The 27,670-nt window shown below is 38.5% G+C and overlaps 1 protein-coding gene across 1 annotated transcript; it reads left to right on the top strand.

The window, feature by feature from the left end:
- Positions 1-27,667, top strand: MTRR (5-methyltetrahydrofolate-homocysteine methyltransferase reductase). Its single transcript, XM_008072079.1, has 14 exons — positions 1-160; positions 893-1,046; positions 2,847-2,964; positions 5,456-5,831; positions 9,460-9,582; positions 11,640-11,793; positions 12,528-12,616; positions 15,799-15,979; positions 18,115-18,157; positions 19,177-19,363; positions 22,277-22,395; positions 23,505-23,597; positions 23,714-23,896; positions 26,746-27,667. Exons 1-14 carry the CDS (start codon positions 32-34, stop codon positions 26,888-26,890), a joined length of 2,094 nt encoding a protein of 697 aa, XP_008070270.1. The 5' UTR covers positions 1-31; the 3' UTR covers positions 26,891-27,667.
- Positions 27,668-27,670: the final 3 nt, after the last annotated feature.

Raw genomic sequence — 27,670 nt, 5'->3', positions numbered from 1 at the left:
GTGTCACCGTGATATTATATGCCTTGAAGGGATGAGGAGGTTTCTGCTACTCTATGCTACACAGCAAGGACAGGCAAAGGCCATAGCGGAGGAAATATGTGAGCAAGCTCTGGCACGTGGATTCTCTGCAGATCTTCACTGTATTAGTGAGTCTGATAAGGTAACACCTATCACTCTCTGGATCTTACTGTGTTTTGCACTTTGAGGTATTTTTGGTTGGTAAGTGATGTTTGTTAAATTAGGACGCTAAATACCACCATAATCTTTTTTGTTGTTGCTTCCTTAATGTCTTTCCATTTTAATCCTGAGTATTTATGTCTGTTCTCTTTATTTCCAAGTTTCCCCATCCCCCTTTGCAAATCTCTTTTCTTGCTTTTTTAACTTTCTCATGGAAAGACAGTTTCACCCAATTAGCTGCTTTTCCTCCTTGACAGCTCTGGTGAGGTCTTCTTGGCCCTTGGTGGACTGATTTGCCTTAGAGATTAGAGCTTAGGTTAACATTTTGCCCAGGGCATAGTGGCAAAGAGTTGATTATATCTGTCCTATCTCCTGTTATTTTCCTGAAAATGAAGGACTGATCTAGATGGAAACCTGGGGTGCGTCCTATCTCTGCCTCTTTGGTAAGCCACATAGAGGGAAGGACATGTTAGACCCTTCTAACCTCTTGATGAGTATCAACAAAACAAATGCATGGTTTCATTGAGTGATGTACTAGGTGACTCTGTTAAACTGGGAGCACCTACTTACTGTGGCATGCATCTTGAATAATTTGTTAAGAAGAAAATTGAAAGGAGATACAAGATGGAAGAAACTAAGCTGATTGCCTTGCAGTTGTATGAAATCAAAAATGCATGTAGCATTTAGTCCCTGACTTGATATCTCTGTTTTTTAGTATGATCTGAAAACCGAAACAGCCCCTCTTGTCGTTGTTGTTTCTACCACGGGCACTGGAGACCCACCAGACACAGCCCGCAAGTTTGTTAAAGAAATACAGAACAAAACACTGCCGGTGGATTTCTTTGCTCACCTGCGATATGGATTATTGGGTAATGACTTATATTTTCTGGTCTTGCTATATTCTGTTATTATTGTTTTAACTCTAGCATCTGACTATATCTTTCAGAACCATGAAGTATAATTGTATGGATTGTTTCTTTTTTAATGTAAATATTGTGTATGTGTATATATAGTATATATGAAACAGGTAATTGTATATATACTGTGCTATTCATGTGAATCTTCCTTAGTCTTCACACCAACAACACCTCTGCAGAATCTCTTGAGTAGCATTCTTAATCAGGGTGCACTTTAGAGTCAGCCATGAAACATTTTCACAATAATAGTTGACTGGGCCTCATCCAAAACCTACTATAACAATTCTTAAAGGAACAACCCTCATGGTGTTTCCTTGTGTAAGCAACAAAATAAAACAGACAGTGTCAGTAGATTTTGATATTTTCTTTGTCTAAGGACCATTCTCCCAGCATGGTAGTTTCCTTCCCAGCTGCACATCAGGATTAGCTGGGGAGTTTTTATTAAATTCTGTTACTTGGACCTCCCTCCAGTGGTTCTGATGTAATTGTTCTGAGGTAGGGCCCTGGTATGTTTTTAAAGATCCTAGGTTATGCATCCCAGGCTAGGAACAACTGGCCCAGGACTCTATGAAGCATAATTAAAAAATGTTAAGAGAAAGAGTCAGAAGGACCAGCTCAGAAAAATATTACACTAGAGAGGGAATTGAGGATCTGTATTCCTGGCTGTGATCTATATTGTTTGTCTGTGAAGATTATTTTTTAGAGAGAGTATCTAGGATGGATTATGCTATAATAAATGATTAGAAATTTGAGATTCTAACACTGGCCATGATCTGTCATCTGTATGATATGTTCAGTAGAGTATTTTATGGTATTTACAATTTTTTTACACTCAAGTTTTTCCAGTTTCTTTATGTTCAAGAGTGAGCACATATTACTTTGAAAAATCACTGAAAATCCATTATAAAGAAAAGCCTGAAACCTATCAACTGTTCTAGTTAATGTTAGGCCATGTCTGAACCCACCAGTTTTCTTATCCTGTTGTAGGGAAAGAACATGGATATGATTAAACAACTGAGGAATTTAAATTTTTTAAATTTCAACTAAGTATGAAACTGTTAGTCCATTTTCTTGCCATGAAACATGTGAGCAGTTCTTAAGTTTCCCAACATGGAAACATTTATAGACACAGAGACATTTATGGCAAGTGGTTGTTTATTCTGCAAGTGTACCTCTGTCTGCATTGGAGATCAGGAGTTAGTAAACTCTATTAAGGGTCACATAGTAAATATTCTAGACTTTGCAGGCCATATGGTGTCTATCACAATTACTCAACTCTACTGTTAGAGCGTGAAAGCAGCCATAAATAGTATGTAAATGAATGAACTTGCCTGTGTTCCAGTAAAACTTTATTTACAAAGAAAGGCAGAAACTGCGGTTGGCATGTCCCTGCTCCATTTCAGAAAAGTGACCAGATATAGATATTATGGCATTTCAACCTATCTAACCCTAGTTTTAAGATTTCTGTAGTTTTACACAGATTCATGGAAACAAAATTGTGCAATATATTTCTTTGACCAGTGGCCAGTAAATATTTTGTTTCAGTATATCTGATACTTTTATATTGTAAGTTAGAAGAAAATTGCTTACATACAGTGTTAGTCAAGGAAAATTAGAAAATATAAAGCTATATATTATTTCTTGCTCCATCCAAAGAGCTTGGAATAGTATTTTAGATATTTTATCTATCTGTTCTTTATGTCTTTAAATTTAAACCATATTATGTGATAATTATCTTTTTGGGCTTCTTAGGTCTGGGTGATTCAGAATACACATACTTTTGCAATGGGGGAAAAATAATTGATAAACGACTTCAAGAGCTTGGAGCCCGACATTTCTATGATACTGGACATGCCGATGACTGTGTAGGGTAAGGGCAATGTGCTTCTCTGTTTTTTCCAATAAATTCTGTTTATAAATGATGAAAGTTAGTTTATAAATCGTTTTGGCTTTTGGTTTAGCACTGAAATTTTTGTCACATTTTAGTTTTGTTAGCCTTTTTAGCTTTGGGGACCCAAGAGTGTCAGCCACAGTTTGGTTTACCTGTTTTGTTGGTTTTGTGTTTGTCTCATCCTTCTTAGTATCTGCTATTGGAAAGAGTTAGAAAAGGTGCCCCAGTACAGTTAACTGTATTTTAAGGAGTGTAGGTGTTTGTTAAAGTCAGCATTTTCTGTAGGAACTCTGGTAGTGGGCATGTGTACTCCCTGCTGTGCGCACAGGGGAGCCATGGGATTGGGTTCCTCATGGCAGGGAGCCCCACAAGCCACCTGGCTCTGATGGAGAACAATGTACCTTCACTGCAGGCTGCACTGCTTGTGTGTCTTTTGCCATCTGAATGGCCATTAGCCACCATGACAATCAGAAATACGCTTTCTCCTTACATTATTATTATCTAGCCTTGTTTTTACAACTCTGTTTCACCCTGTGCACCACCTTTCAAATCATTCTGATGTGTTTATTCAAAGGTCTTACAGATATTATCTTATAACTTATTCTACCATTTAACCTTTGTGCTTTTTAGCCAGACAGTAGCATACACACTTTATTTTTTTCTGTTATATGCATATATTAATTTTCACCCACTGCTAATGTATAATTTCTGCTTATGAAAAGTGACATATTCAGCAGATGTCTTGCTTTTCTGCATATGATATTTCCACTTAACTCACCCCCATGTTTACTTCTTCCATTATTTTCTACAGCTGTAATGCTCTGGATTTTTTCCATATCCCTAGTGTACATATTTTTCCTGATGTGACAAAGGTCTGTCTGTGACATTTCCTTACACACTCACTTTCAGTTTTGTTCATTTATATTGACTTTTTCTTTCTTTTTTTTTTTTTTTGCCAGAACTTCATTGATGATAAATGCTTAGTCTTGTATGAGCTATGTTTATTAACATAACGCTTATGTTATTTTATGAGCCTGTCACTCATCCATCTTTTACTTTCTTTTCAAAGGCTTTCATTTCCTCTGCTCATCTATTATATCAAGTATTAAAATTTGTGAATGTATACTTAGATTTTCATCCTAACTACCTTGTTTGAATTTTTCCTTTTTCTAAAATTAAGATATTTTAAAGACATTGTTTAATGTACCACCACACTGAATGGGTTACAAATGCAGACTGGAGTCTAATACCAGGGTTCAAATCTTTGATCTGTGATTGTCTACAACCTTGGTCAGATACCTAAGAGTAGATTTTGCCTCTGTGAAATAGATAATAGTAGTTTATACTCTGTGTAAGTTTCTTAGGAGGATCAAATGAATGAACGCCTGCAATCCTCTTAGAACAGTGCCTGTCATATAGTAAATACTCAGTGGTTATTAGCCTTCTTCAGAGTTATACCTATTAATCACCTTGATATTTCTAAGCTATGAGGATATCCATAGCTGTTATTATTGAACCCATAATTTATAAACTTGCTTTTGCAAAAGCTTTTCAGGGCAGATGTAACGTATAACCAAATTTTGAACTCTGTACCTCACGAACACTTACTGAACACAATGAAATTACAACCTGAGTCCTAATGAGTCAAAGATCTGAAATGTGCTTCCTCTTAACAGCTATTGAGCTTTATGGATTAAAATTTAATTGATACCTCCTTTGAGTTGTGACTAAAAATGAGATATTTTCAATGCCTTGACATAGTCTTTCTTTTCCATTGACTCTACTTAAAATTTTCCATTCAGGGACCGTAGGGAGTTTGTTATATAGTTTGTTAGTAAGTAGACTACCACATTTAAAAAATGTTTGATGAATTCAACTTTCCTAAATGATGATTGCTTTTTTTCTCCTGTGATCGGCCTCTATGAAAATTTTACCAAAAAACCTTTTCAGATCTGATAGAAAGGTTGGAACTGTTAAGTTAGTCAAAAGATTTGGCGTTAGTCCAGAGTGATTTCTTGGTGATATTTTAATATATAGAAAACAAAAAAATCAGCAAACTGACCAGGTTAAAAAAAGATGGTGCATTTGAATGATATGTAATGTAATTTGCAGCATTAAGGCAGTCTTGGATTTTGATTAAGTTTCTGTTAGCATCATCAGAATTTTGCATGCTTGGAAATTAAGAGGAATTATATCCCTATTACTAAAATATCTTAATAATTCTCTTCATTTCTTTGACCTTTATACATGTTCATTTTTTTAACTATAGTGCTAATAAACACAAAATGTTCTGCTTTGTAAAATTTAATTATTTGTAAGTAGTTTTTGTATTCTGAATAGTCATCATAATGCCTATAACAAGTGCATAGAGCACTCTGCCACATGGGCAGACTTTGTCATTATCTTGTTATTCTGTGTTCAAATGGAGAACTTGGGTGTGTGTTTTGTTTCTCTTTTTATTACTGTCCAGTTTAGAACTTGTGGTTGAGCCGTGGATCGCCGGGCTCTGGGCTGCCCTCACGGAGCATTTTAGATCAAGCCAAGGAGAAGAGATGAGTGGAGTTCTCCCAGTGGCCTCCCCTGTCTCCTTGAGGACAGACCCTGTGAAACCAGAGTTATTATACATTCAATCACAAGTCGAGCTTCTGAGATTAGATGATTCAGGAAGAAAGTATTCTGAGGTTTTGGAGCAAAATGCAGTGAACAGCACTCAATCAAACGCTTTAATTGAAGACTTTGAGTCCTCACTCACCCGTTCAGTACCCCCGCTCTCACAAGCCTCTCTGAATATTCCTGCTTTACCCCTAGAATATTTACAGGTGCATCTGCAGAAGGCTTTTGGCCAGGTGAGGAGAATTACTTTATACTTTATGCCAAAGATGTTATTTAATTATGGATATTTGCTTTGGTTTTTATTATTGGTATTATTACATTAGAACTGAAGTTAACAGACTGTGACTCACCAGCCAAATGTGGTTCATCCCCTTTCTTTTGTAAGTAGAATTTCTTGGAACACAGCCATGCAGCTAGTGTCTGTGACTATTCTTGAACTACAATGGCAGATTTAGTGGTTACCACAAACTAAGGCATTTGACGCCTTCCAGAAAAAAATTTGCCCATTCATGTATTACAAAAGACTTGTATTATTACGTTATTCTGCCTTTGAAGAAGTAAATGGTTAAGAGCTAAGAGCGCAGTTTCTCCATTATTTTGGAGAACTAACTTCTTGGTTTCTCCCTTTTTTAGAAGAGTCATAAGTTGTGTGGATGGTGAATGGAGTACCAAGTAGAATAATAGCTAATTTCTCCCTACTGTAGGGAGAACTTAAAATAAGTTTCCAGGGCAGACAATCTTTTAACACAGGACCAAGCCCTCTTTCTTTGGAGTGGCTGTTTGGATTTCCACAGTGACTGTCCCACATAAACCACACCCTTACAGCAGCTATCACTGTTTTCAGTTTCTGGTTTTCTGTTTTTAATGAAGACAAACTGAGACATCTGAGAAATGATTTGAATGCAGCATCTTCCCAGTAATTAGTGCTATTTGCCAACACCTAATATGATAGCATTTCTTTTTAGCATCTAATTCTTAGTGTCTTTCTAAAGCCTTCAGATAAGTGATGCTTTGCAGGTGTTCCACATTCAGTATTTCTTTTTAGCATCTAATTCTTAGTGTCTTTCTAAAGCCTTCAGATAAGTATGTTATATATAAACAGCTATGAGTTATTGGTTTTTCACTTGTACTTCATTATTTTGTGAATTATTTAAGTGAGGTAATTACAATAAGTATATTTTAATCAGGTTTAGAAACAGACACAGCATATGTCTATCCTGGCCGGAGTGCAGAGCATACCAGAGAGTAATGCCATCTGCAAGCCACAGGATCAGTACCTGGAAGCAGAGATAGAGAGTACTGATTAATCTGACCAATTATTTAAATTAAGAGGAGGATCTGTTAAGAGAATTTTTTTTTATAGCAAGTGTCATTAAATAGACTTGAGTTGGTAGTTGGTATTGTAGCTAAAAGATTTAGCAATTCTGAATTATTTAAGGGAGACTTAATGTCTGTCAAAAAGGATATACTGAGGGAGTAAAGAATTGGAAAAAAGATTGTTGTGTAGGGCATCCTTTTGGAGCCATCACCTCAGAGCACAGAGGGGATGGAAGCGGGGTTGGACACGGTGGGAAGCTGAGCTGCAATGGAGTTGCGTCAAGGCCTCGGTCGGTCCTGCTGCGTCTTTCCCCCATCCAGAAATATTAGCTCTAATGCAAGAGGGTCTTCTGGACTGTGGAACAGCAGCAGGAACTCTTCCCAGAACCATTGTTTAGACCTGCTGTAGAGCCCTCTTTTAGCTCCACTCAGCTGGCAGCCTTTGGTGTAATCCGGTATTTGGATTGAAGCAGTTCTCCCTATGTGTGGAATGTGCTGTTCCTAGATTCTGAAGAGACCTAGCAGATCATCTGCTTCTGTCTAGGGAAAGTGAGGTTTAAGTTGCACTTGTGCGACCTTTACTTGTCCTGATATGCGCCAGGCTGTTTGAACCCTGAAACTTGTACTGACACTGTGGGCCCTTTAATCTGCATAGGGCCTGGGTCTTATCCAGGACTCCACCATTCTGGCCATCCCTCATGGCTTCTTCAGTCTAACAGCACAGTAACACTGATAGAGTGGGCCATGTGATGCTTTGCAGGTGTTCCACATTCAGACTGTCTTGTAAGAGCAGGCAGGACAGTTACAGCCCCGGAGCAAAACTGGATGTATGTATTATTCCACATGGAAGGTAACTGTATCTGGTCCTTGTCTATGATGGGTGGGAAAGCCCCTCTTTGGCTAAATCATTGACAACATTCCGGGTACCTCAGGCCATGCTGGTCTACTTTGTCTGCCAGAGAGCCATCTTGCCCAGAGGCAACAGTGGGACCTGTTCCTTGTTTCAGCTCCTGGCAGTTTGGTGTCATCCCCAAGATCTGTCTCATTTTTGTAGAGGCCAGATTGATGAATTAAATGGAGATATGAGAGAGACCATCTCCGTGTCCTTTAGTTTTTTAAAAAAATTATTAAATTCTACCATTCTTTCCAGAATGCTGTTTTGTTTTTCATTTTCTACCTTCGTGGTCACAGAGGAGGGTGGTGTCAAACTCAAAGGCTTCCTCTTGGCCTTCCCCACTATGAGAGATCTTAGCTCAAGGCCAAGAACTCAGTGTGGGGTTGTGCCAGCTACTGAGTGACCATTGGAGGTCCTGGGACCCAGTGGACCTACTGAGCCAAGGCCTCTGTCTTCACTCTCTCACTGGTGTGAGGTCTCATTGTCAGCCAAGTAGGTTATCCAGCCCCAGACTTCCATTGAGCATCTTTCCTAGGCTACCCTGGCACTGACGGACTGTCACAGGCTGGATTCCCAGAAATCAAACTGTGAGATGTTTTTTAGGGCATCTTCTTGATATCATCCCCTTGGGGCATGGAGACCTTAGGACTGGGCACAGTGAGAAACTGAACTGTGACACATCTCAGCAGAGCCTCAGCCAATCCCACAGTGCCCTCCATAGCTGGTGGCCCATTGGAGTTGTCCTGAGTTGGACAAAGGGGCTGGGCCTTTGTAGTCATTGATTAGTCATTGAATGGGGGCTGCCTCTGAGGTGTAGCCACGAGCGGGGTGTGACCTGAGGCTGCTGAGGTGATTGTCACAGGTGATAGCTAGTCTTTGATCCCACTTTGGCAGCCTTGCTGAGGACAGTCTTCCCAGGGGCGCATCTCAGGGCCCCCTGTGTTATGATTCCCAGGCACCCAGCCCTGACCCTCCTCCCGGCTTTCTCATATAGCCACTTTTTCACAGTTAATTGGCTAGTACTGTTAACACGTCTTCTGCCTTTAAACTTAAGAATGTCAGGTTAGAAGGGGGTAGGGACCAGTATAAAGAATTGTTTCTTTGCAGCTTTCCAATACTTGCACTGTCCAGTATGGGAGCTGCCAGCCACTGTAGCTACTTTGAATTAGTGAACATTAATTCAAATTGAGAATTCAGTTTCTTAGTTGCACTAGTCATATTCCAAGTGCTCAGCAGCCATGTGAACAGCATGGCCCAACACTAGGGGTTTCCCATGAACATCTGCACACACACCCCAACCTTAAGCATCTGCTTAAGGGTCTTCCTGAAATATTTCCACACACGCTTTCCCTTTACATAGTTTATTAGGAAGACAATTAGACCTTTGCACAAAAATGCAAATATTTGACATCTTCTGTGTGTAGTTCAGAAATTCTAATGTCTGATGGACAAGGAGTTTGAAATAGAGAGGAGCTTGTCTTCTGAAAAGTGAGCTCGCTATATCTACACCTATTTACCTTAGAAATGAATATTAAGTAGCTAGGAAGCTTTGTAAGACCCTATAGATCTTGTTTGCATAGTCACTAAGTAAAGGAATGGTGTAATGGAGAATTGCATTTAGTTATATTTTGTCACACTTGTTTCTCAAGAAGGAAAGCCAAGCATCTGTGACTTCAGCGGATCCAGTTTTTCAAGTTCCAATTTCAAAGGCAGTTCAGCTTACTATGAATGATGCCATAAAAACCACTCTGCTGGTAGAATTGGACATTTCAGTAAGTTACAAAATTTATTTCTCAGCACAGTTATATTGTGAAGATGTGCAGAGAGACTTGGGTGGTGCTTGGTTGTATGTGCTCAGCAGAATGAGAGGTCTCGACGGGACAACTGGCGGTTTTATTCCTGACCTGTCCTTTTTTCATCCACCGCACACCTATTTTCTTTCCTTTTCAGAGAAGGGATAAGGTGAGGAATGAGTGGAGGCGATTCAGTCTGAGAGGTTAGAGTTGCTGCCTTACTCAGTAAGCCACAAAAGAATAATGGAATCAGAACAGCATGGTCATAGAAGAGGAGGCTCGGGAAATGAAGCTGTGTACCTGAGGCCAGCCAGCTACTTAGAAATAGAGCCTAGACCAGGCAGACATCAAGGATTAATTTTTCGGCAATGGTTCTGATTCCTTTGACGATCAGGAAAATCCTGGAAAAAAATTATTAACTGTCTAGAAAAATGATTACATTGGGCCCTCAGTACCCTCAGGGCACTGGGATTCTAGAACCCCAAGAATACCATGGTCCTTGGATGCTTGAGCCCCTGAAATAAGATGGGGTAGTATTTGCATATAACCTACTCACATTCTCCCCATACTTTAAGCCAACTTTAGATTACTTATAGTATTGAATACAATGTAAATAGTTGCTATACTGTATTTTTAAGTTTATTTTTTGAAATATTTTTGATTTAGGGTTGATCAAGTATAGGAGCTGCTAGTCACTGTAGCAGAACTTGTGTCTAGCAGTTGCTGAGGACAACTGGGCACAGAAACACTTGCATGCAGTTTCATGTCCTCTCTGAGATGGACTTCCGTGAGTCTTATCCATAAGCTCCTCCCCAGCCTCACCCTCTATCAGACTCCACTGACCTTGGGTTAAGAAACCAATTGATACCTAGTGCTGGAGTACCTTTTCAGAGTCATTTAGCTTAATTGTTTCTTTTGTTTTTTTTGTTTTTTTTTTTTTGAGTTGGAGTCTCACTCTGTCGCCCAGACTGGAGTGCAGTGGCCGCTCCCGGCCACCGCAGCCTCGGCCTGCTGGGCTCCGGCGATCCTTCCACCTCAGCCTTCCGAGTAGCCGGAATTACAGGCATGCGCCACCACGCCCAGCTGATTTTTTTGATTTATTGTAGAGATGAGGTCTCACTACCCAGGCGGGTCTCGAACCCGCGGGCTTAATTGTTTCTTTTAATGAAGGTCCTGAGAGGGTGAGTGGGTTGTAGCTTCAGAAAAGTAAGGGCACACCAAGCCTGTCTGTGTAGATTGAATTGAACTTCCTAGTAGAAAAAAGTATAATAGGTATCAAAACTAGATGGCTTTGCTTCCATAAGTGTCAGTATTATGTACCTCAAATTATTTTGTATTCAGGTGTTCTACATGTGAATACAAGGGTTGACCAGTGCTGAGTCCAGTTCTGTTTCCCTCATGGGCGAGAAGTGTGAGGTTATGTCATGTGATGGTGAGAGGCCCCTTTCCAGAGCCCTTGTCTGTATCTGCATCCCTCTAGGGCCTGGAGGTGATGGGCCTACTGGAAAGTGGTTCTTTTCCCAGTCCGTGTTTGCTCACAACCAGTAATGAGTCAGATGGTGTAATGAAATGTTGCTCATTAAGGAAATAATAAACTATCCTTTCCTACCCCTATTCCTCCCTGAAGGAAAAGAGTAGTGTGAGGAAAAGGAAATTTAAAACCATTGCAGATGTAGCTTCTTTTGGTCATGTTTTTGTGTGTGTACATGCATGTATGTGTTTATTTGAAGGATTTTTACATGGATTATTAAAAACACTTCAGTATCTTTTACTCTGTAGAAAACAAGGTCTGATTTCCATTCTCTAAATACACATTGATAAAAGACAGATGCATAACGACCGCATTTTTTTGAAGTGACTGCTAATGAAAGTGTTCGTTTGATTAATTGGACTTATTTGTTAGTTTGCTTTTTGTTGTTAGAATTATTTTGTTTCTGAGTTCATGTATTTAAATGGTATTTAAGTGAAAGCTGTAATTTTGTTGCCTTACAATTTTAACTCGTGGAATTTTTTCTTCCATTTTGGTTATTCTCTAGGAAACAGATTTTTCCTATCAGCCTGGAGATGCCTTCAATGTGATCTGTCCTAACAGTGACTCTGAGGTACAGAACTTACTGCAAAGATTGCAGCTCACAGATAAAAGAGAGCACTGTGTCCTCTTGAAAATTAAGGAAGACACAAAGAAGAAAGGTACAGCCCTGATGCTGTGACTTATTGGCGTGTGTGAGCCAATGGACTGGAACTGACAGTGAGCGTGTACTCCCAGGGGTCCTGCTCAAAGTCCTGTGTGGTGGGGGCATAGATGCCTGGGGCTCAGCTACATGTCAGGGGCCAGGAACACAAGCATGGGCTTTGTGTTACTCATTTCTTAACATTCACGTTAATGACACTGAATAAGATGATAATGGATACTATGCTTACTGGACACTTGTGGACATGAGAAATGAGTATAACTGGCTACTTTTTGAGAAACAGTGGCCTAGAATCTTTTAAAAATAATTTTCCTATTATGTTTACTTCTCATAGCATATTACATATTTATTGTATAAAAATAATTGCTCTTTCTGTAATTAAAATAAGTTACTAATTTTAAAAAGCATATATATATATTAGTTATTTGCCTAAAATCTTGAACTTTAATTTAGTCCTAACATTCTATTTGAGAATAATGTATAATTCTGATGGACACTTTTTTATTTGTTTGGCCTACCTTGAATTTGTATTCTTTCATTTTTTTTTATAAGATGGACTTTTTTACTGTATTCGTTTTGGGAACGTTTTCTAGCTTAATAAACATTGGCACAGATCATATTGCACTTTGATATCACTGGAACATACAGTGCTATAGTAATTGTGTTCTGGGAAATGCAAAACATTTTGTTCTTTATTTTCTATGTCATGAACCTCTTTCCTGTCCTGCAAAGGTGCCGCCTTGCCCCAACATATACCTGAGGGCTGCTCTCTCCAGTTCATTCTTACCTGGTGTCTTGAAATACGAGCCGTTCCTAAAAAGGTATTTTTCTGTCTTTCTCTGGTAACCATTTTAAAATATGCTTCAATCTGTTTAGGATTTATTAAGTAGATCTGTTATCTGTCCTTTGAAGGCTTAAAAAATATGGTCTTCATAGCATGTTCTTAAAATTAGTTCCCAATGCTATATGCTATTATCTTTATAATTGTCATAGTCAGATATAGTTGTGTTGTGTTTTCACTGACATTGGGTTTCCTACTGAAATTAGATTTTTAAAATGAGAGTTTTTCTTAGTCTTATTTTTACTAGCCATTGACTTCAAATAGCACATTAAACAGTGATGAAAGTGACTGTATTTGACCTTGTTATCCAACTGCACGTTTCCTTAATTGGTGACAGAAAGCTTAGAACACTTTAAGATTCTCACCCTTACTACAACTACTACTTGCCACTTCTTAAAGTTGTTAAGATCTCCTTTGTGTAATAATGCCTAATTATTACTAAAACAGAATTCTTCAGAAAAAATTAAATGTTTATGGTAGGTAATGTTGATAGTTAGATGAATTTGAAGAGAGAACAGTCCACTAGAGGTCAGTATTATACCAGGAAGTATTTGTAAAAAAAAAAAATTCTTAAAACTGATTTCTTCAAACTGGTTTTCTGAATTGCATATTAATGGTACAGTTTTTCACATGTGCCTTGCTAAACTTGTATTGTCAGTGAGCATAGAGTACTGTATTTAGGCTACCCTCTCCCCAGTGTAGCTTTCATTCTGTTTTATTAATGTGTTTATTGCATTTCTAGTCTTTGGGAAACAAACTACTTTAGAGAAAGATTCAGATATAACTAGATATAACTCGGAAAATTTAAGAATTAATTCACTGTGATGAGAACTTCTTGAGTAAATTAAATAAATTCACAATTTTGGTGCAACTCTACAGTTTTTAAAATTTTTGCAAAGTGTATGTAAAAATGTATTTTTTCCTACAATAATAATATACTTATTGGAAAAATTTAAGATACAGAAATAGTAACCCAGGAAACCAAAGTATTTTATAACCAAACCCTTAGAGTTAACTTTTGTTTTGCTAAGAAAAAAGTGGAATCCTTTGATATATGTGCTATTCTATAACTTGCCTTTTTTTTTTTTTACTTACAAGGAAATCATTCTATTTCTTTCTTTCTTTTTTTTTTTTTTTTTGAGTTGGAGTCTCACTCAGTCGCCCAGACTGGAGTGCAGTGGCCGCTCCCGGTCATCTCAGCCTTGACCTGCTGGGCTCTGGCAATCCCACATTCTGTATATTTCAGTGTGGAATGACTGAAGATATTTTTAATGGATACTGTGAATGCACAATAATTTGTTGAATTAATTATGGGCAATTGAGTTGTTTCTACTTTTTCACTTAAAAAAAACTAGGTGAGCCGAGCTCGGTGGCTCAGCCTGTAATCCCGCGCCTTTGGGAGGCTGTGGTGAGTGAATTGCCTGAGCCCGCGGGTTCGAGACCCGCCTGGTCAGGCGAGACCTCATCTCTACAATAAATAAAAAAATTAGCTGGGCATGATAGCGCACGCCTGTAGTTCCAGCTACTTGGAAGGCTGAGGTGGAAGGATCGCCTGAGCCCAGCAAGTCGAGGCTGTGATGGCAGGGAGCGGCCATTGCACTCCAGTCTGGCCGACAGAGTGAGACTCCAACTCGAAAAAAATAAATAAATAAACTAGGTGAACATTTTTGCACATTTATTTGAAGTATGCTTGTAAAATAAATTCCTTGGACTAGAATTACTGTTTTAAAAATATTTACAGTTTAAATTGTAGTAGTGTTTGTCAACTTCATCAGCTTGTTCTCTAAAAACAGTGTGGCATTTCCTATTTTAGAGCCATAAAGTTTTTAATAGTTCAAAGTGAAAATTATTTTAAAAGATTTATAATTGTCACTGCTTTAGCTTTTAATTTAGGAAATTTTATTGGCTAGAATTTACAAAGTGTTATTGGTAAAGTCTTTATTATTTTGCCAAAGATCCATGCAGAGATTTGGGGCATTCATTCATTCAGCAGCATTTTCTGAGTGCTGCTTTTTTTTTAACACTGATATTGATGCTTGGAGGAATGCATGTGATTTATTAGCCTCTGGATATTCTAGATAGGGATTCTTAGACTGGATCATTGGAAACATGACTCTCGTGAGAGCCATGATCTTTTCACCCTGTTAAGGGAGTCTAGGACACAACTATCTTGAGTTGTGGAATTAAAAGTAGTGGTACCCTCTAGCATTTCATAACATTTGAAGCAGATAGTGACCAAAGTACTTTGTTCTTAAAGAGCCCTTGAGCAGTAAGTCATATATGAGGGGGAACCTTAAAAAACCTGGAATTCATTTATAAAAAACTGTATTTATTCTTACATTTATGCGCTTCAGTCACCCTCAAAGTACTGTCCATTTGATGCACTGCACTTATCGAGATACTTTTTTTCCACTGTTCAAAACAGTTTTTGACCTCATCAATTTTGATGCCTTTTACTGCTTCTGCTGCTTTTTGTTTTACCTCTTCCACATCAGCAAAACATTTCCCACTGAGGACTTTTTTCAACAAAAAAGGTCGCTTGGGGCAAGATTGGGTGAATAAGGAAGATGGGGCATGAGGGCCATCCCATTTTTGTCAAAAACTGCTGAACTCAGCATGGTGTGAGCAAGTTGTTTGTATAAATCATCCATCATGAAATGGGCAAATGTGTTGAAAGAATCTACAAAAAACAATTCACTGAAACCAAACCCTGCCTCTCACAATGATGCTAGCTGATACACTGATGCTGATGGGTTCTAAGAACACTTACTTAGCAAGGAAGCCTGTACTATAGGCTCATACCTCAAAAGATTATTCTGGCTTTTTGGGAGTCCTTCCTTATATAGAAGAACTTGCAATTACATTGCAGTAAAAATTGTTGTTAGCAGGTTTGATGCTTTGTCCAGGAGTTGGGCTTGGTTAAGTCTTTGAGAATTGATATTCAGAATTTTATTTTCTCTTCATTTATATCGTGGAATTTCCCTACCAGGCCAACATTAAAGCAAACAGTAAATTAAGCTCTATTTTCCTGACAGTACACCTTGTGGCTCTCTGCCTTTTTCTTGGGTAATTGAGCACATCCCCAAGCAGATACTGACTGAATATTCTAATAGCCCCTAACTACAAAGTGCATCATAATTTAAGTCGACTTCCTTTTTCCAGGCATTTTTGCGAGCCCTTGTGGACCATACCAGAAACAGTGCTGAAAAGCGCAGGTTGCAGGAGCTGTGTAGCAAACAGGGAGCCGCCGATTACAGCCGCTTTGTTCGAGATGCCTGTGCCTGCTTGCTGGACATCCTGCTCGCCTTCCCGTCCTGTCGGCCACCGCTTAGTCTCCTGCTGGGTGAGTGGTCGCAACTTTCACAGGCACCTTAGTTCTTCATGCACTGATAGGCAGCCCATCTGGCTGCAGCAAAGAAAAATTTGCCTGCTCTCGTATTTCCCTTTGAATTCTATGCATAGCGAGAGCATGTCTAAGTGAATGGGGATCGGGTATCTTGTCCTCACGGTGCTGTGACATCTGCACTGCCTTCTAGAAATCAAACTCTCCTCCTCCAAACTTTCGATTTTTTTTTCTTCTAATGTTGCTATCATTTTCTCTCCTATTATTGCCATTCGTGTGTCTCTTTTGTCTCAGAATTGAGCATCTTTTCTAATTTAACTACTTCTTCAGAAAGGTCATTTAACCAGATTTTATCTAAAAATGACCTTCTTATAAAAAAATGATCTTTTTCAAAGATGATGAACATCATCATTAATTGACAGAGGTTGATGATGCCTGTGCTCTGTGTGCAGAATGTAGAAAGACTCCCATCAGGACAAGTCCAGGTTTAGGGTCCTTCTAGAGCAAAAAGGGACTATGTTATACTGGAATAAGTTGACACACCCAGAGTACTACCAGGCAGAGACCCATCACAAAATATTTCAGATGGAAGGTAACCCTTTTTATTTATTATTTTTCTTTCTTGCCCAAACTGACTCTTGTGGTCCTCATGTTCCAACAGAAGAGACCCTGGGATCGTCTCTGAGCAGTCAGTGTTAAGGGGCCTCTCCATGGCTCTCAGGAAGAGATTGGAAATGCTTACTAGGATTGAAGACTGTAAGAACTTTATAGGATTTTTAAAGCTACATTACTTTCCTATGCTTGTAGTTTTGTGATCTGTTTTTCTGTAGTGATAAGTAGTAACATCTGTGTTTGTCTTTGGTGATGCCAAAACATGTACTGTCCTTTTTGCTGTTAGGTCAGCACGGTCCTTTTTGGTGCCCGGTACAATTCAGGGTACTCTCTTTGCTGGTCAGGTCCTGATTTCTCTTTCTTGTTGTTTATTGGTGTTCTTTCCTCTTTCCTCCTCCCCAGAGTGGTAAGAACATGTTGCTGGTAAGAACATGTTGCTGAGTGAGGCCCACCATCCTGTCTGTCCTCAGGCTGGCTTGTCATTCTCAGCTATTCCAATGAAGCCTTCTAGAGTGATCAGCAAGTTGAGATAACAGTTTCAGAGCACAGGCTGGGGAGTTCTAGTAGTCTTGGAAAGTTCTCTATCATACACTAATTTGTTTCAATTCTAGAATTTCTCTTTTCAGTTTATCAAAATACCACTTATGACATAGTTACATTTTTAAAAAATCAAAGGCATTGGGAGTTATAAAAATTTGAATGATTTTTTAATTAAGGAAAAGTAATATATCTAGAGTGTAATATTAAGTGGAGCCCCCTACTAACATTATTTTTATATTTATTAAAACTCTAAGCTCCTATAAATAGATCTTTTCAAGTTTATGCTTAAATAACTATTAAAACTATCCTAAACACAAAAATTCCAAAGTTTATTAATGGACAGTTAGATATTTAAATATTGATTCCTTTAACTTACCTTTGTATTTTACTTACCTGTATTTGTATTTAATTTACCTGTGTATTTTGAAATTACTGAATTTCTGAATAATTTGGCTTAAAAATGTCCACCACCATGCACTTTTTTTTGTTCATTATATAAATTCATAAAAAGGAAAAATATTTCAGGCCTAAATATTTCCATTAATCCTTAAAAGAGTAGTTGTTAATCTTTTTGAGGCCATGTCTTTATTTTAAGTCTGAAACCCTGGATACCTCTCTTTAGATTACTGCATACACACGAAAGCTTGATGACTTTTTCAGATCTGAAGCCTGTGTGGTTTAAAAAACCAGCAATTGGTTTAAAAATACTGATTTTAAAGTAAGGGAATATATTATAGCTGGCTTTTAACTTTAGGAACAGGAGGAAAAAACAGTAATATCTTACTTAGATACAATAACTTATACATGTTCTAAAAACTATTTGAAACTAGAACATTAGTTATTTTGAATATTCTGAATAAGACAAGACAGGGTTCAAATTTAGGCCCTTGAGATTTTTTGTCTTTTATTTTTTTTTTGTCCTTTAAGTAAGTTTACTCTCAGTGCCAGTAAATTAATTGCTTGTTTTTATGTTTTTTTCCTAGAACATCTTCCTAAACTTCAACCCAGACCATATTCGTGTGCAAGGTACTACTATTTATTCACATGTAGCATTTTTTTCACCAAAACCTTAGGAAACTCGGCTTAAGAATTCTTAGTGTTTACTCACTTATTCAGTGAAAACTTACCTGATTTATGGAGCATAGTACCAGGCAAAAGAAAGTGGAAGACGAGTAACAGGACTCCTTTCATCCAAGACTTCACAGAGTTTAACATCTTGGGTGCTCCCCTTAAGCCCAGTGTTGTGTTTCCCCACCCAGGGCAGGAGTCTCGAGGTCCTCCACCTGCTTCCTCTGTGGATGTGTCCAGCCACCTTCCCTGGGCACCCACGGAAAGCAGGTTATATTGAGGAAAGTTCCACTGTAGAATATTTGGTGAGCACCAGCTCATGGGATCAGGCCCGACTCCTCTGTCTGGCCTTTGTTCATTGCACTGACTCTACCATTTTCCCATCTGGCTCTCTCCTTTGTCCTTCCACAGTAATCATACAAGGAGGAGCACCATTCTTCTGGTTGGAAGAGGAGTGAGAATTAACTCTGGAGTTATTATTTATTTAGCCTGAAATATGAAAAGAAATATGTTTTTGTAGAAATATCTTTTAAAGATGTTTTCACTTTGAATTTTTAGTTTTCTGGGTATATATATTTCAGTGGCTTTCAAATTTTATCCTCTTAACAATAAATAATGTATGGAATATCTGACAGGATTTATCTTTATTTGTTCATATGGTAAAAAGTCTATAATAATGAGTGAATGAGTCTTTTACCTGAAGACCCTTAGGGCATGACAGTTTTTCTAAATTGTATCTAGTCTTAGGGCAAGCCAATAAAATTGGGAACTTTCCTTAATGATAACACAAAATGTGGGGTGGGATGGATGTAAGGGTTGGGTGGGGAGTTTTTAAGTAAGTACTGTAGCTTTTCTGAGGAGTTGGAGGGTAGATTAGAGCCTATAAGGAAATACTCCTTTACTGATTTAAAAAAGGATTAGTTTGACCCATGCATTAGTCCTCATATAGAATTCAGAATGTATCTGTGTCTTTGCAGCTCAAGTTTATTTCACCCAGGAAAGCTTCATTTTGTTTTTAACATTGTGGAGTTTTTGTCTAACACCACAACAGCGGTTTTGCAGAGGGGAGTGTGCACAGGGTGGCTGGCCACGTTGGTCGCCTCAATTCTTCAGCCCAACACACGTGTGTCACATGCAGATGGCGGGAAAGCCCTGGCTCCTAAGGTACTGAAGTTGTGTACAATTCCAAAATTGTTGAATTATACTCTTGGCTTAATTAGAAAAAAATACGCTGTCTCCCCCACATTGTCTGTTACCATCATAAGAACATTTATGCTATTTTGAATTTTAAAATCTCTGTTGGAAGGGCAGAAAACCTTGTTAACTTCACTTTTAACTAGTTCAACTTTTTCTGAACATGTAAAGCATGAATTGTTTATAATACAGTCTTTTTTCTTGCTTGTTCTATTCATGGAAGAGAAGACGTTTTCTGTGAATGTCCTTGGTAGGTTGGCCTAGGCAGGGTGGAGAAGAGTCCAGGAAGTTTTGAGGGGTGGTGGTGAGAGACAGACAACCTCATCTTATCCTCAGACTGTTTCCTGTGTTTCAAATAAGTAGTATGCATTCGCAGTCTGGTGACAGCCAAACCTTAATTTTATATTGTCATCTAATTTGGGGAGTAGGAGGCCCCCATTCCTGTTTCTCCCTCTTTGTCCTATGCATGGTGTGTGAGATATGAATTTGTGCTATTAGTGAAAAGGAATTATGGTGGGAAATCACTTTTAAGACACATCGGTAAAAAAGGCTATGTGATTTTCTGAACAAATTGTGGATACATTTACACCTTGGCATAATGACATCCTTTATGTTTTGACACAGCACTCAGCAATATTTCATCCGAGACCACAGGCATAGGAAACAATTTAAAGTTGTCCCTCCTTGCCTGTAAGGATAGTCAAAATACAGCAGCATGTCAGTTTTATCATAAAGTCTTCTTTCTTCATGATAATGAAGAAATCAGTGTATCATTTGTGGTGTTATCTTAAGACACATTTTTTTTTTCAGTTATTGAAGTTGTAAAGTTCATAACCTTAAGTGGGAAGGAGGACTTCTTGTATATGCTTGGCAGGGTTAAGGGAAGATTGCTGTTGAAGTCGCCCTTTTACTTGATATTTTTCCAGTCGGCTGCCTGGAATAGAGGGGTGCTTTACTGTGTTCATTAAACATTAAAGATCCTTTAGACATCAAAATATTAGGAACCTGAGAAATTATTTCTTTGGTGAAAAAGAGTTTTATAGTACTGACATAAAAGTATGTGTCACTTCAAGACTGTACAAAGAGAGCAGATGATCTCCAGAATGTTAAAAACAGCTTGTGCCCATCATGAATCACCAACACTAAGTATGGGAACCTTTCATATACTTTTTCTTTTCTTCCCCCTGTCTTCTCTTTCCTTCCCCAGTTTAACAGATTTTATAGACTGCCCATTATGGAAGCACTAGGGGTATAGATATAAAGGATGTATTTTAAAACTCTAAATTTCATTGTGCCTTGTTTTATTACAAAGTGTAGTGAATGTTGTCTTTTGCAAGATTATTACATGCCTTCCCCTGCCTGGCTGTGTGAGCAGAAGGGTGTCTGCCACACTAAACCTGCTGATGGGGCATAACTTGCCTCTCTCCCTCTTCCCCTCTGCCCTGGGGACTAGTGTGATCCAGCCAAGGATGCTCTGTCTGCCTGGATCCCAAGTGAAGGAGAGCGAGGAGCACAGCTGCAGCCAGCCTGCAGGCTTCCAGGAAGAGAGGCAGAAATGAGTGTTTGATGTTGTAAACCATCTGAGATTGTCCATAGTGAACCTGACTGATACTCTGGTGTCCTTCCTTTCCCTAGAACACAGAAAGGATGCTCTTGTCTCAGTGTCTTGTTGTCTTCTCTGCCAGGACCATGCTTTTGCATGACTGAGACCCTGATTCTGGTTTTGGGTAAAGATCTCATCGTAGACCTAGGCTTTCTTTGACACTGGTGTTGAAGTTAACTGTTCCCTGCCAAATCCATCAGTTCATTCCCCTGTATAATTTTGCTTCGTGGGGCTTGCCATTACCCATCATTCTGTGGATATATGTTTGTTTATTTTATTTTCCTTCCACTAGAATGTCAGTTCTATAAACACAGAGACTTTGTTTTATTCATTTCTGTATCCCTAGTGCCTGTCATATTGAGTACTTTCAATAAAACTGTTAAATGAATGAATGAAGTAAGACTAATGCAATGTTAATTATAGTTTCATTCCCAAATAAGAGCAGCAATTAGATAGTTCTGCCAACCCTTCACTGAAAACGTATGGTGTTCAGGCTCTCATAAATCCCTACAGTTGTCCCTGAGTTAAAAGTTAAAATGTGTGCAGTTATCCCACCATGCAAGGTGGAGCAGAATCCTGTTGTTCCAACTCTCAGTATCCCTCAGTGTGTTTATGTCTGTGACAAAGTCAAACCAGAAGTGAGGCATACTCAGATTGATTCCTTGTAAGTATCCTTGGCACATGTTTTGGAAGAAAAATCTTGAAATTTTAACAGAAGTTTTTTGGTAACTATATGATTTATTCTTCTAATTATACACAGATAGCTCTGGATAATACTGGACTTAGAATGGCAAATAATCACAGCATTCTCTGGAATCTTCAAAGCAGCCTTTTAATTTATTTTTATGGTGCCTAATTTTCACTTAAAACTTTTCAACCCTATCTTGATGCTAATCTTCATTGGCCTTTTATGTACAGATATGAGGAATTATGTCTTCATTTGTTGAGTTCATTTTTCTATAATTTATATAACAGGTTGCCTATTAGAAAGCAGATCTTATCCATGGGCCTAGAATTATTATCTACTCATATTCTACCTCAGAAATACCATGCCTGTCATTTTAGAACGTTTTGGAATTGGATGGTGAAGAAAAATTTGCAAGAACATTTTATTTCTCTGTAGTGACAAATGTGTTCATGGTTTCAATAACATCTAACTCTATGAATGGTGTTTCTTAGGGAATTTGCACTTCCTGTTTTCTTTAGCAAAGATTATTCTTTGTTATATGCTCTTACCTAAGTTTTCTTTCATACTTACTGTAATTGGTTTAATATTCCAGATAACCATCTCTCCTCGAACAACAAATTCTTTCCACTTGCCAGATAACCCCTCCGCCCCTATCATAATGGTGGGTCCAGGAACTGGCATTGCACCCTTTATTGGTTTCCTACAACAAAGGTATGTCATTTTTTTGGCTAGTGGGGAAATGTTCTCCTGAATAGCCTTTTTTCATTGGCCGTTTTTAGAATAATTGGACTTGGGTTGTAAAATTTTTTTTAAAAAAACTTATTAAATGTGTGATAACATAGCATAATTTGTCACCATGGGAAAACTAATCACAGTATGTTGTAGAGATTTTACTTTGCACTAAAACTTTCTTTTTTACTGTGACACTTTTAGTTTTCATTTTTTCCAGCTGCTCTGTGGTTTCTTGCTTTCGTGGTTGGGGGTAGATTTCAGGCACAACCTTCATGACGTGCTGATGTATGGCTGTTCCAGTTATTTCTTAATTGGATAAAATTGGTAGTAACAGATCCAGTTATACCACAACTTTCAAAGTTAAACCCCAAACATTAGTAATTTTCAACAGACTATTAATAGAATAACTTACATTAATAGATATAACTAAGTATCTAAACAGAACTATTTAATATAAAAGAAATTATATTTATTTCCATGTTTGTGAAGTGCACAAGTCTTAACATGTTCTTTCCCAGATGGTGCAGTCCTATCTTTTGGTCAGTCATTTTGTTGTTGTTGTTGTTTTTTAACTGAGAAAGCAGGATTTATTGAGAAGATAGAAAAGCTCCCACAGTGGAAGGGGACCCGAGGGAGTTACCTTCATTTTGTTGTTTTATTTTATTTAGTTTTTTCTTTGAGAAAGCAAAAATGTAATGGCAGACATACTCTGGTGTGTTCATCGTTTCATAAAAAGTTTTTACACATTCTACTTTTTACAGCCCTATGCTACTTTTCCATTATTAATTAAGAGTTAATTTATTCATGAAAGTGCTATTAATATTACTTAGTGTAGAAATTCACCCAGATTTCACAATCATCCTTGTTTTGTGTATGTTGTATGTAGCAACTTCTAGACCTGCTTGCCTGGTGTGGTTTCCACTGGAGAGGCAGTGACAGCCTGTGGAGAGTAAAATGTTAATTAAGTGAATGAACTTTCGACTGCAAAGATGTTATAAACCTATCTGAGTTTGTTGGTATTTCCTGATGAAAGAGATTCGTTGTACATATTCTTCATATGATATATCTGAACTTTCTTTTTCACTTAGAGAGAAACTTCAAGAACAACACCCAGATGGAAATTTTGGAGCAACGTGGTTGTTTTTTGGCTGCAGACATAAGGATAGGGATTATCTATTCAGGTACTATATAGTTCTAGTTTTGTAATACTCAACCACTGAGGGTACGGTTCTAATGCTCAGACTTTCTCAGCTTCATATTATAGCCTGTCAGTGACCCATTATATTTTATATTTCAGAGAAGAGCTTGAACATTTTCTTAAGTGTGGGATCTTAACTCACCTAAAGGTTTCCTTCTCAAGAGATGCTCCTGCGGGGGAGGAGGAAGCCCCAGCAAAGTATGTTCAAGACAACATCCAGCTTCATCGCAAACAGGTGGCAAGAATCCTTCTTTGTGAGAATGGTTATATTTATGTGTGTGGGTAAGTAGTCATCATGCTTAAGTGCCAGATAGGAGGAGGTGGTTGATGATGCTTATAAAAGAAGCAGGACTGAGAGGTCAATAATCTAAATATGTAGGGATGAGACATTTGATTCTTAAGTATAGAATAGAAATAAAGTTCTAAAATGATTTTAACATATTTAAAAGGCAAGAAGTTGTCACTATCAGGGAAGTAGTGGTGAAAATTTTTCTTGCATTGATATGCTTTGTTCCATTTTTGATACCTATTTTTAGCCTCTAAAAATTACGTTCATATTATAACATTAATCATTTAACTTGAAATCTCAGGATTGATTTGTATAAAAGATCTTTTGTGCTGTTGATCTAGCTAAGAAAAAACAAGTATGATTTTGACTCTAAGAATGTGGATCCTAGGATCCTTTTTCTTTCAGGCGTAATTTGTGGCGCAAGCTGGGCTCGGTGGCTCAGCCTGTAATCCTGCGCCTTTGGGAGGCTGAGGTGAGTGGATTACCTGATCCCACGGGTTCGAGACCCACCTGGGCAACTTGGCAAGGTCTCATCTCTACAATAAGTCAAAAATTAGCCAGGCGTGGTAGCACACGCCTGTTGTTCCAGCTACTTGGAAGGCTGAGGTGGAAGGATCGCCGGAGCCCAGCAGGTCGAGGCTGCGGTGGCCGAGAGCGGCCACTGCACTCCAGTCTGGGTGACAGAGTGAGATTCCAACTCAGAAAACAAACAAACAAAAAAAAACTGGCACAAACCCAGGGCCCTCCTTAGGTTATTAAGGTCAATCTACTTTGTGAGGCAAGATTGGTTACTTAATTGCCATAGACAATAAGGTTGTTTAAAACTTGGTTGTCTTAATGGATCTCAAAAAAATTTTGCTGATTACAAAGGAGTTTTTAAAAATTTCACTCTTTCATCCCAACACATCTCTAGCATTTAACATATTCTCTATGTCATTTAGTCAGCTTCTTTTTTTTTTTTTTTTAACTGATGTAGAAGACAAAATACTGGCATAGTGACCCAGATTACATGAAATATAATTGAAACAAAACCTGCCTTTTCTATTTTTTTTTTATAACACATTCTGATCGTTTCTCTTTTTTGTTTTGCTGTTTAATTTTTCTTAAAAAGCTAGCTTTGGCTACTAAGTTGATTTTATGACCTATTAATAATAGATTTTGACTCTTAGTTGAAAAACATTGCATTAGGTTGATTAAGCCCAAACATTCTAGACATTGTGTTGGTTTGCATTTTCCTTTGGCTTTTTTTTTTTGAGTTGGAGTCTCACTCTGTCGCTCAGACTAGAGTGCAGTGGCTGCTCCCGGCCACCGCAGCCTCGACCTGCTGGGCTCCAGTGATCCTTCAGCCTCAGCCTTCCAAGTAGGCGGAATTACAGGCATGCGCTACCACGCCCGGCTGATTTTTTTTTTTTTTTTTGATTTATTGTAGAGATGAGGTCTCACCTGCCCAGGTGGGTCTCGAACCCGCGGGCTCAGGCAATCCACTGACCTCAGCCTCCCAAAGGCGCGGGATTACAGGCTGAGCCACCAAACCTGGCTTCCTTTGGCTTTTAATTAAGTATCTGATCTTCATTTTGTTCATAGAGGGCAGTGCCATCAGTGGTCAAATACAGCTGAAGTTTTAGAGACATACCTCTCAATAGTCGAGGCACAGTTTATTGTACAGATAAGAAATAACTGGTAATTGAGAACTTGGAGAATATCCTAAACACCCAAACTCTTAAAACATTATCCTAGAAATAGCTCTTGCTAATACTTCACTTTTCACATCTGTAAAATGGACTTGAAAGCATTAATACCAGTGGTAGAGAGGACAGCTCTGAATGAAACCCTGGGGCACTTGAACATGAATGAGTCCATGAGGGAATCAGGAACAAGGGAGACTGAGAGGGAACAGTCGCTGGAAAAGGACCAAACTTGTTTGAAAGCCAAGGCAACATTGTCCCAGGGAGGAGGCCTGTACTGCTGATGAGTCAAGTGAAAAGACAGGAGAACAGGAGGTTTGGCAGCACGAGGGCCACTGGTGACCTGGAAAGGGGCTGCAGGGTGAAAGCTCCCTGGAGCTTTTGAGGGGGAGTACATTGAGAAAGGCAAGAAGACCACTGTCAACACTGCTCAAGAAGTTTCACTGGGAGGGGCCGACTTCAATTCTTCACATAGTAGAATTCTGTCTGATACTTTTCTTCATTCAACAAACATCTAAGCACCTGCTGCATGTTTGGTTGTGTTCAGATGTTGAGATATTTGAGAATAGGTAAACCCTTGCCCTCAACTTACTCCCTGGTGGGAAAGCCACATAAACAGATGCTCCCAATGTTGCATGTGTTTGTAAGGGACCACAGGAGGCCCAGGAGGGGCGCCTCCTCAGTCTTGTAAGTTAAAGAGTAGGGGTCCTGGCTCATAGTAAGTCCTCAGTAAAGGTATCTGTTAATACCTAGAGGGACCTAGGAGTGTGAGAGAGCTTGTTCCCTTTAGGAGTAGGAGTCCACTGTGTGCCTTGGGAGTGGGGGGCAGGGAATGAGAGAGGCTAACTGGCAGGTGAGCAGGAACCAGATGGGGCCTCAGACACTTCTGCGACCTTTAGGAAAACCTTAGGCTGCCCTTGAGACCCAGAAGCTGCAGAGAATTTTAAGGTGTTGAACAATGTGGTTAATTCGTCTTTTTAGAAGGGTCACCATGGGTGAAGACCTAGGTGTGAGCAAGATTGGGAGACCTTTGGGGGATGTTCCAAGAAGGGGAGAAGAACTTTTATGGCATAGTCAAAGGAAATTAGATTCATGAATTAAAGAGCATTTGGTAAAAATTCCAGTTTCATAAGCAATGATGCTGTTTTCTTTTCTAGAGATGCTAAGAATATGGCTAAGGATGTAAATGATGCCCTTGTGGAAATAGTAAGCAAAGAGGTTGGAGTTGAAAAACTAGAAGCAATGAAAACATTGGCTACTTTAAAAGAGGAAAAACGGTATCTTCAGGATATTTGGTCATAAAAAACAGAAGTTAAAGGAAGATCATTAATCTTTTTTGGCTGAAAATACTAAAAGACAGTTTTACTGAAACTGAAACTTGAATTTTTTAAAATGCATTTTCTTTTAACATTTCTTGGAGGAGATGGGCAGGGATTGGCTCATGTAACATCTGACTGACTTCCTGATTGATCCTGTATACCTTCCATCTGCTCCCTGTGTGTACCTGTGACCCTCCCCAGACTGCTCTGTTGCTTGTAGGCTCCCCTGCGCAGAGAGGCAGCCCTCACCCCCATCAGTACCTTCCTGGCACCACCCTCACTTCCTGGAGAACTTCTTGGAGATCCCCACTAATTCACAAGGACTCCATACACGTGGAGGCCTCCTGTGCAGGGCAGGGGCATTGGAATCCACTGAGTCCATGACCTATTGTGTACTTACATTGCCAATATTTTAAAAAATAATGTATTATTTTTATATGACATATATTAAAGAATATTCATATAAATTGCTTAAATTATACATATAGAGCATATCTTTACTTGTTTATATAACTATCAAATGGTTATTTATTTTGGAAATTATTTCTGATAAAAAGTCTTTTAATGTCATCTCCTACAGAGGGATTTGTTTTTATTATGCTTAAAATATGAAATATATTTTGAAATTTCACTCTGGCATATGTTTATTTATCACAATTCTTTTTACTATTGCACTTTCAGAATTTAGGGACATTTGCATTCATTTTACAGGTGCCAGCATAGACATGTTTTAGTAAAGAAATAATCTTTTTCTTTCCTACTC

This window comes from Carlito syrichta, unplaced genomic scaffold (assembly GCF_000164805.1).
Source record: "Carlito syrichta isolate Samal-C Ts95f unplaced genomic scaffold, Tarsius_syrichta-2.0.1 Scaffold314840, whole genome shotgun sequence".
In the NCBI taxonomy this organism is placed as follows: Eukaryota; Metazoa; Chordata; class Mammalia; order Primates; family Tarsiidae; genus Carlito; species Carlito syrichta.
Note: the sequence above shows the minus strand (reverse complement) of the source record. Positions and strands in the feature narration are given on the sequence as shown.

What these genes read in the sequence shown, in the direction of transcription:
- MTRR (XM_008072079.1), top strand. Translation starts at nt 32, where the DNA reads ATGAGGAGGTTTCTGCTACTCTATGCTACACAGCAAGGACAGGCAAAG. An exon ending in CATGCCGATGACTGTGTAGG is followed by an intron (nt 2,965 to 5,455) that starts GTAAGGGCAATG and finishes ATTACTGTCCAG; the next exon opens with TTTAGAACTTGTGGTTGAGC. An exon ending in TACGAGCCGTTCCTAAAAAG is followed by an intron (nt 12,617 to 15,798) that starts GTATTTTTCTGT and finishes TCCTTTTTCCAG; the next exon opens with GCATTTTTGCGAGCCCTTGT.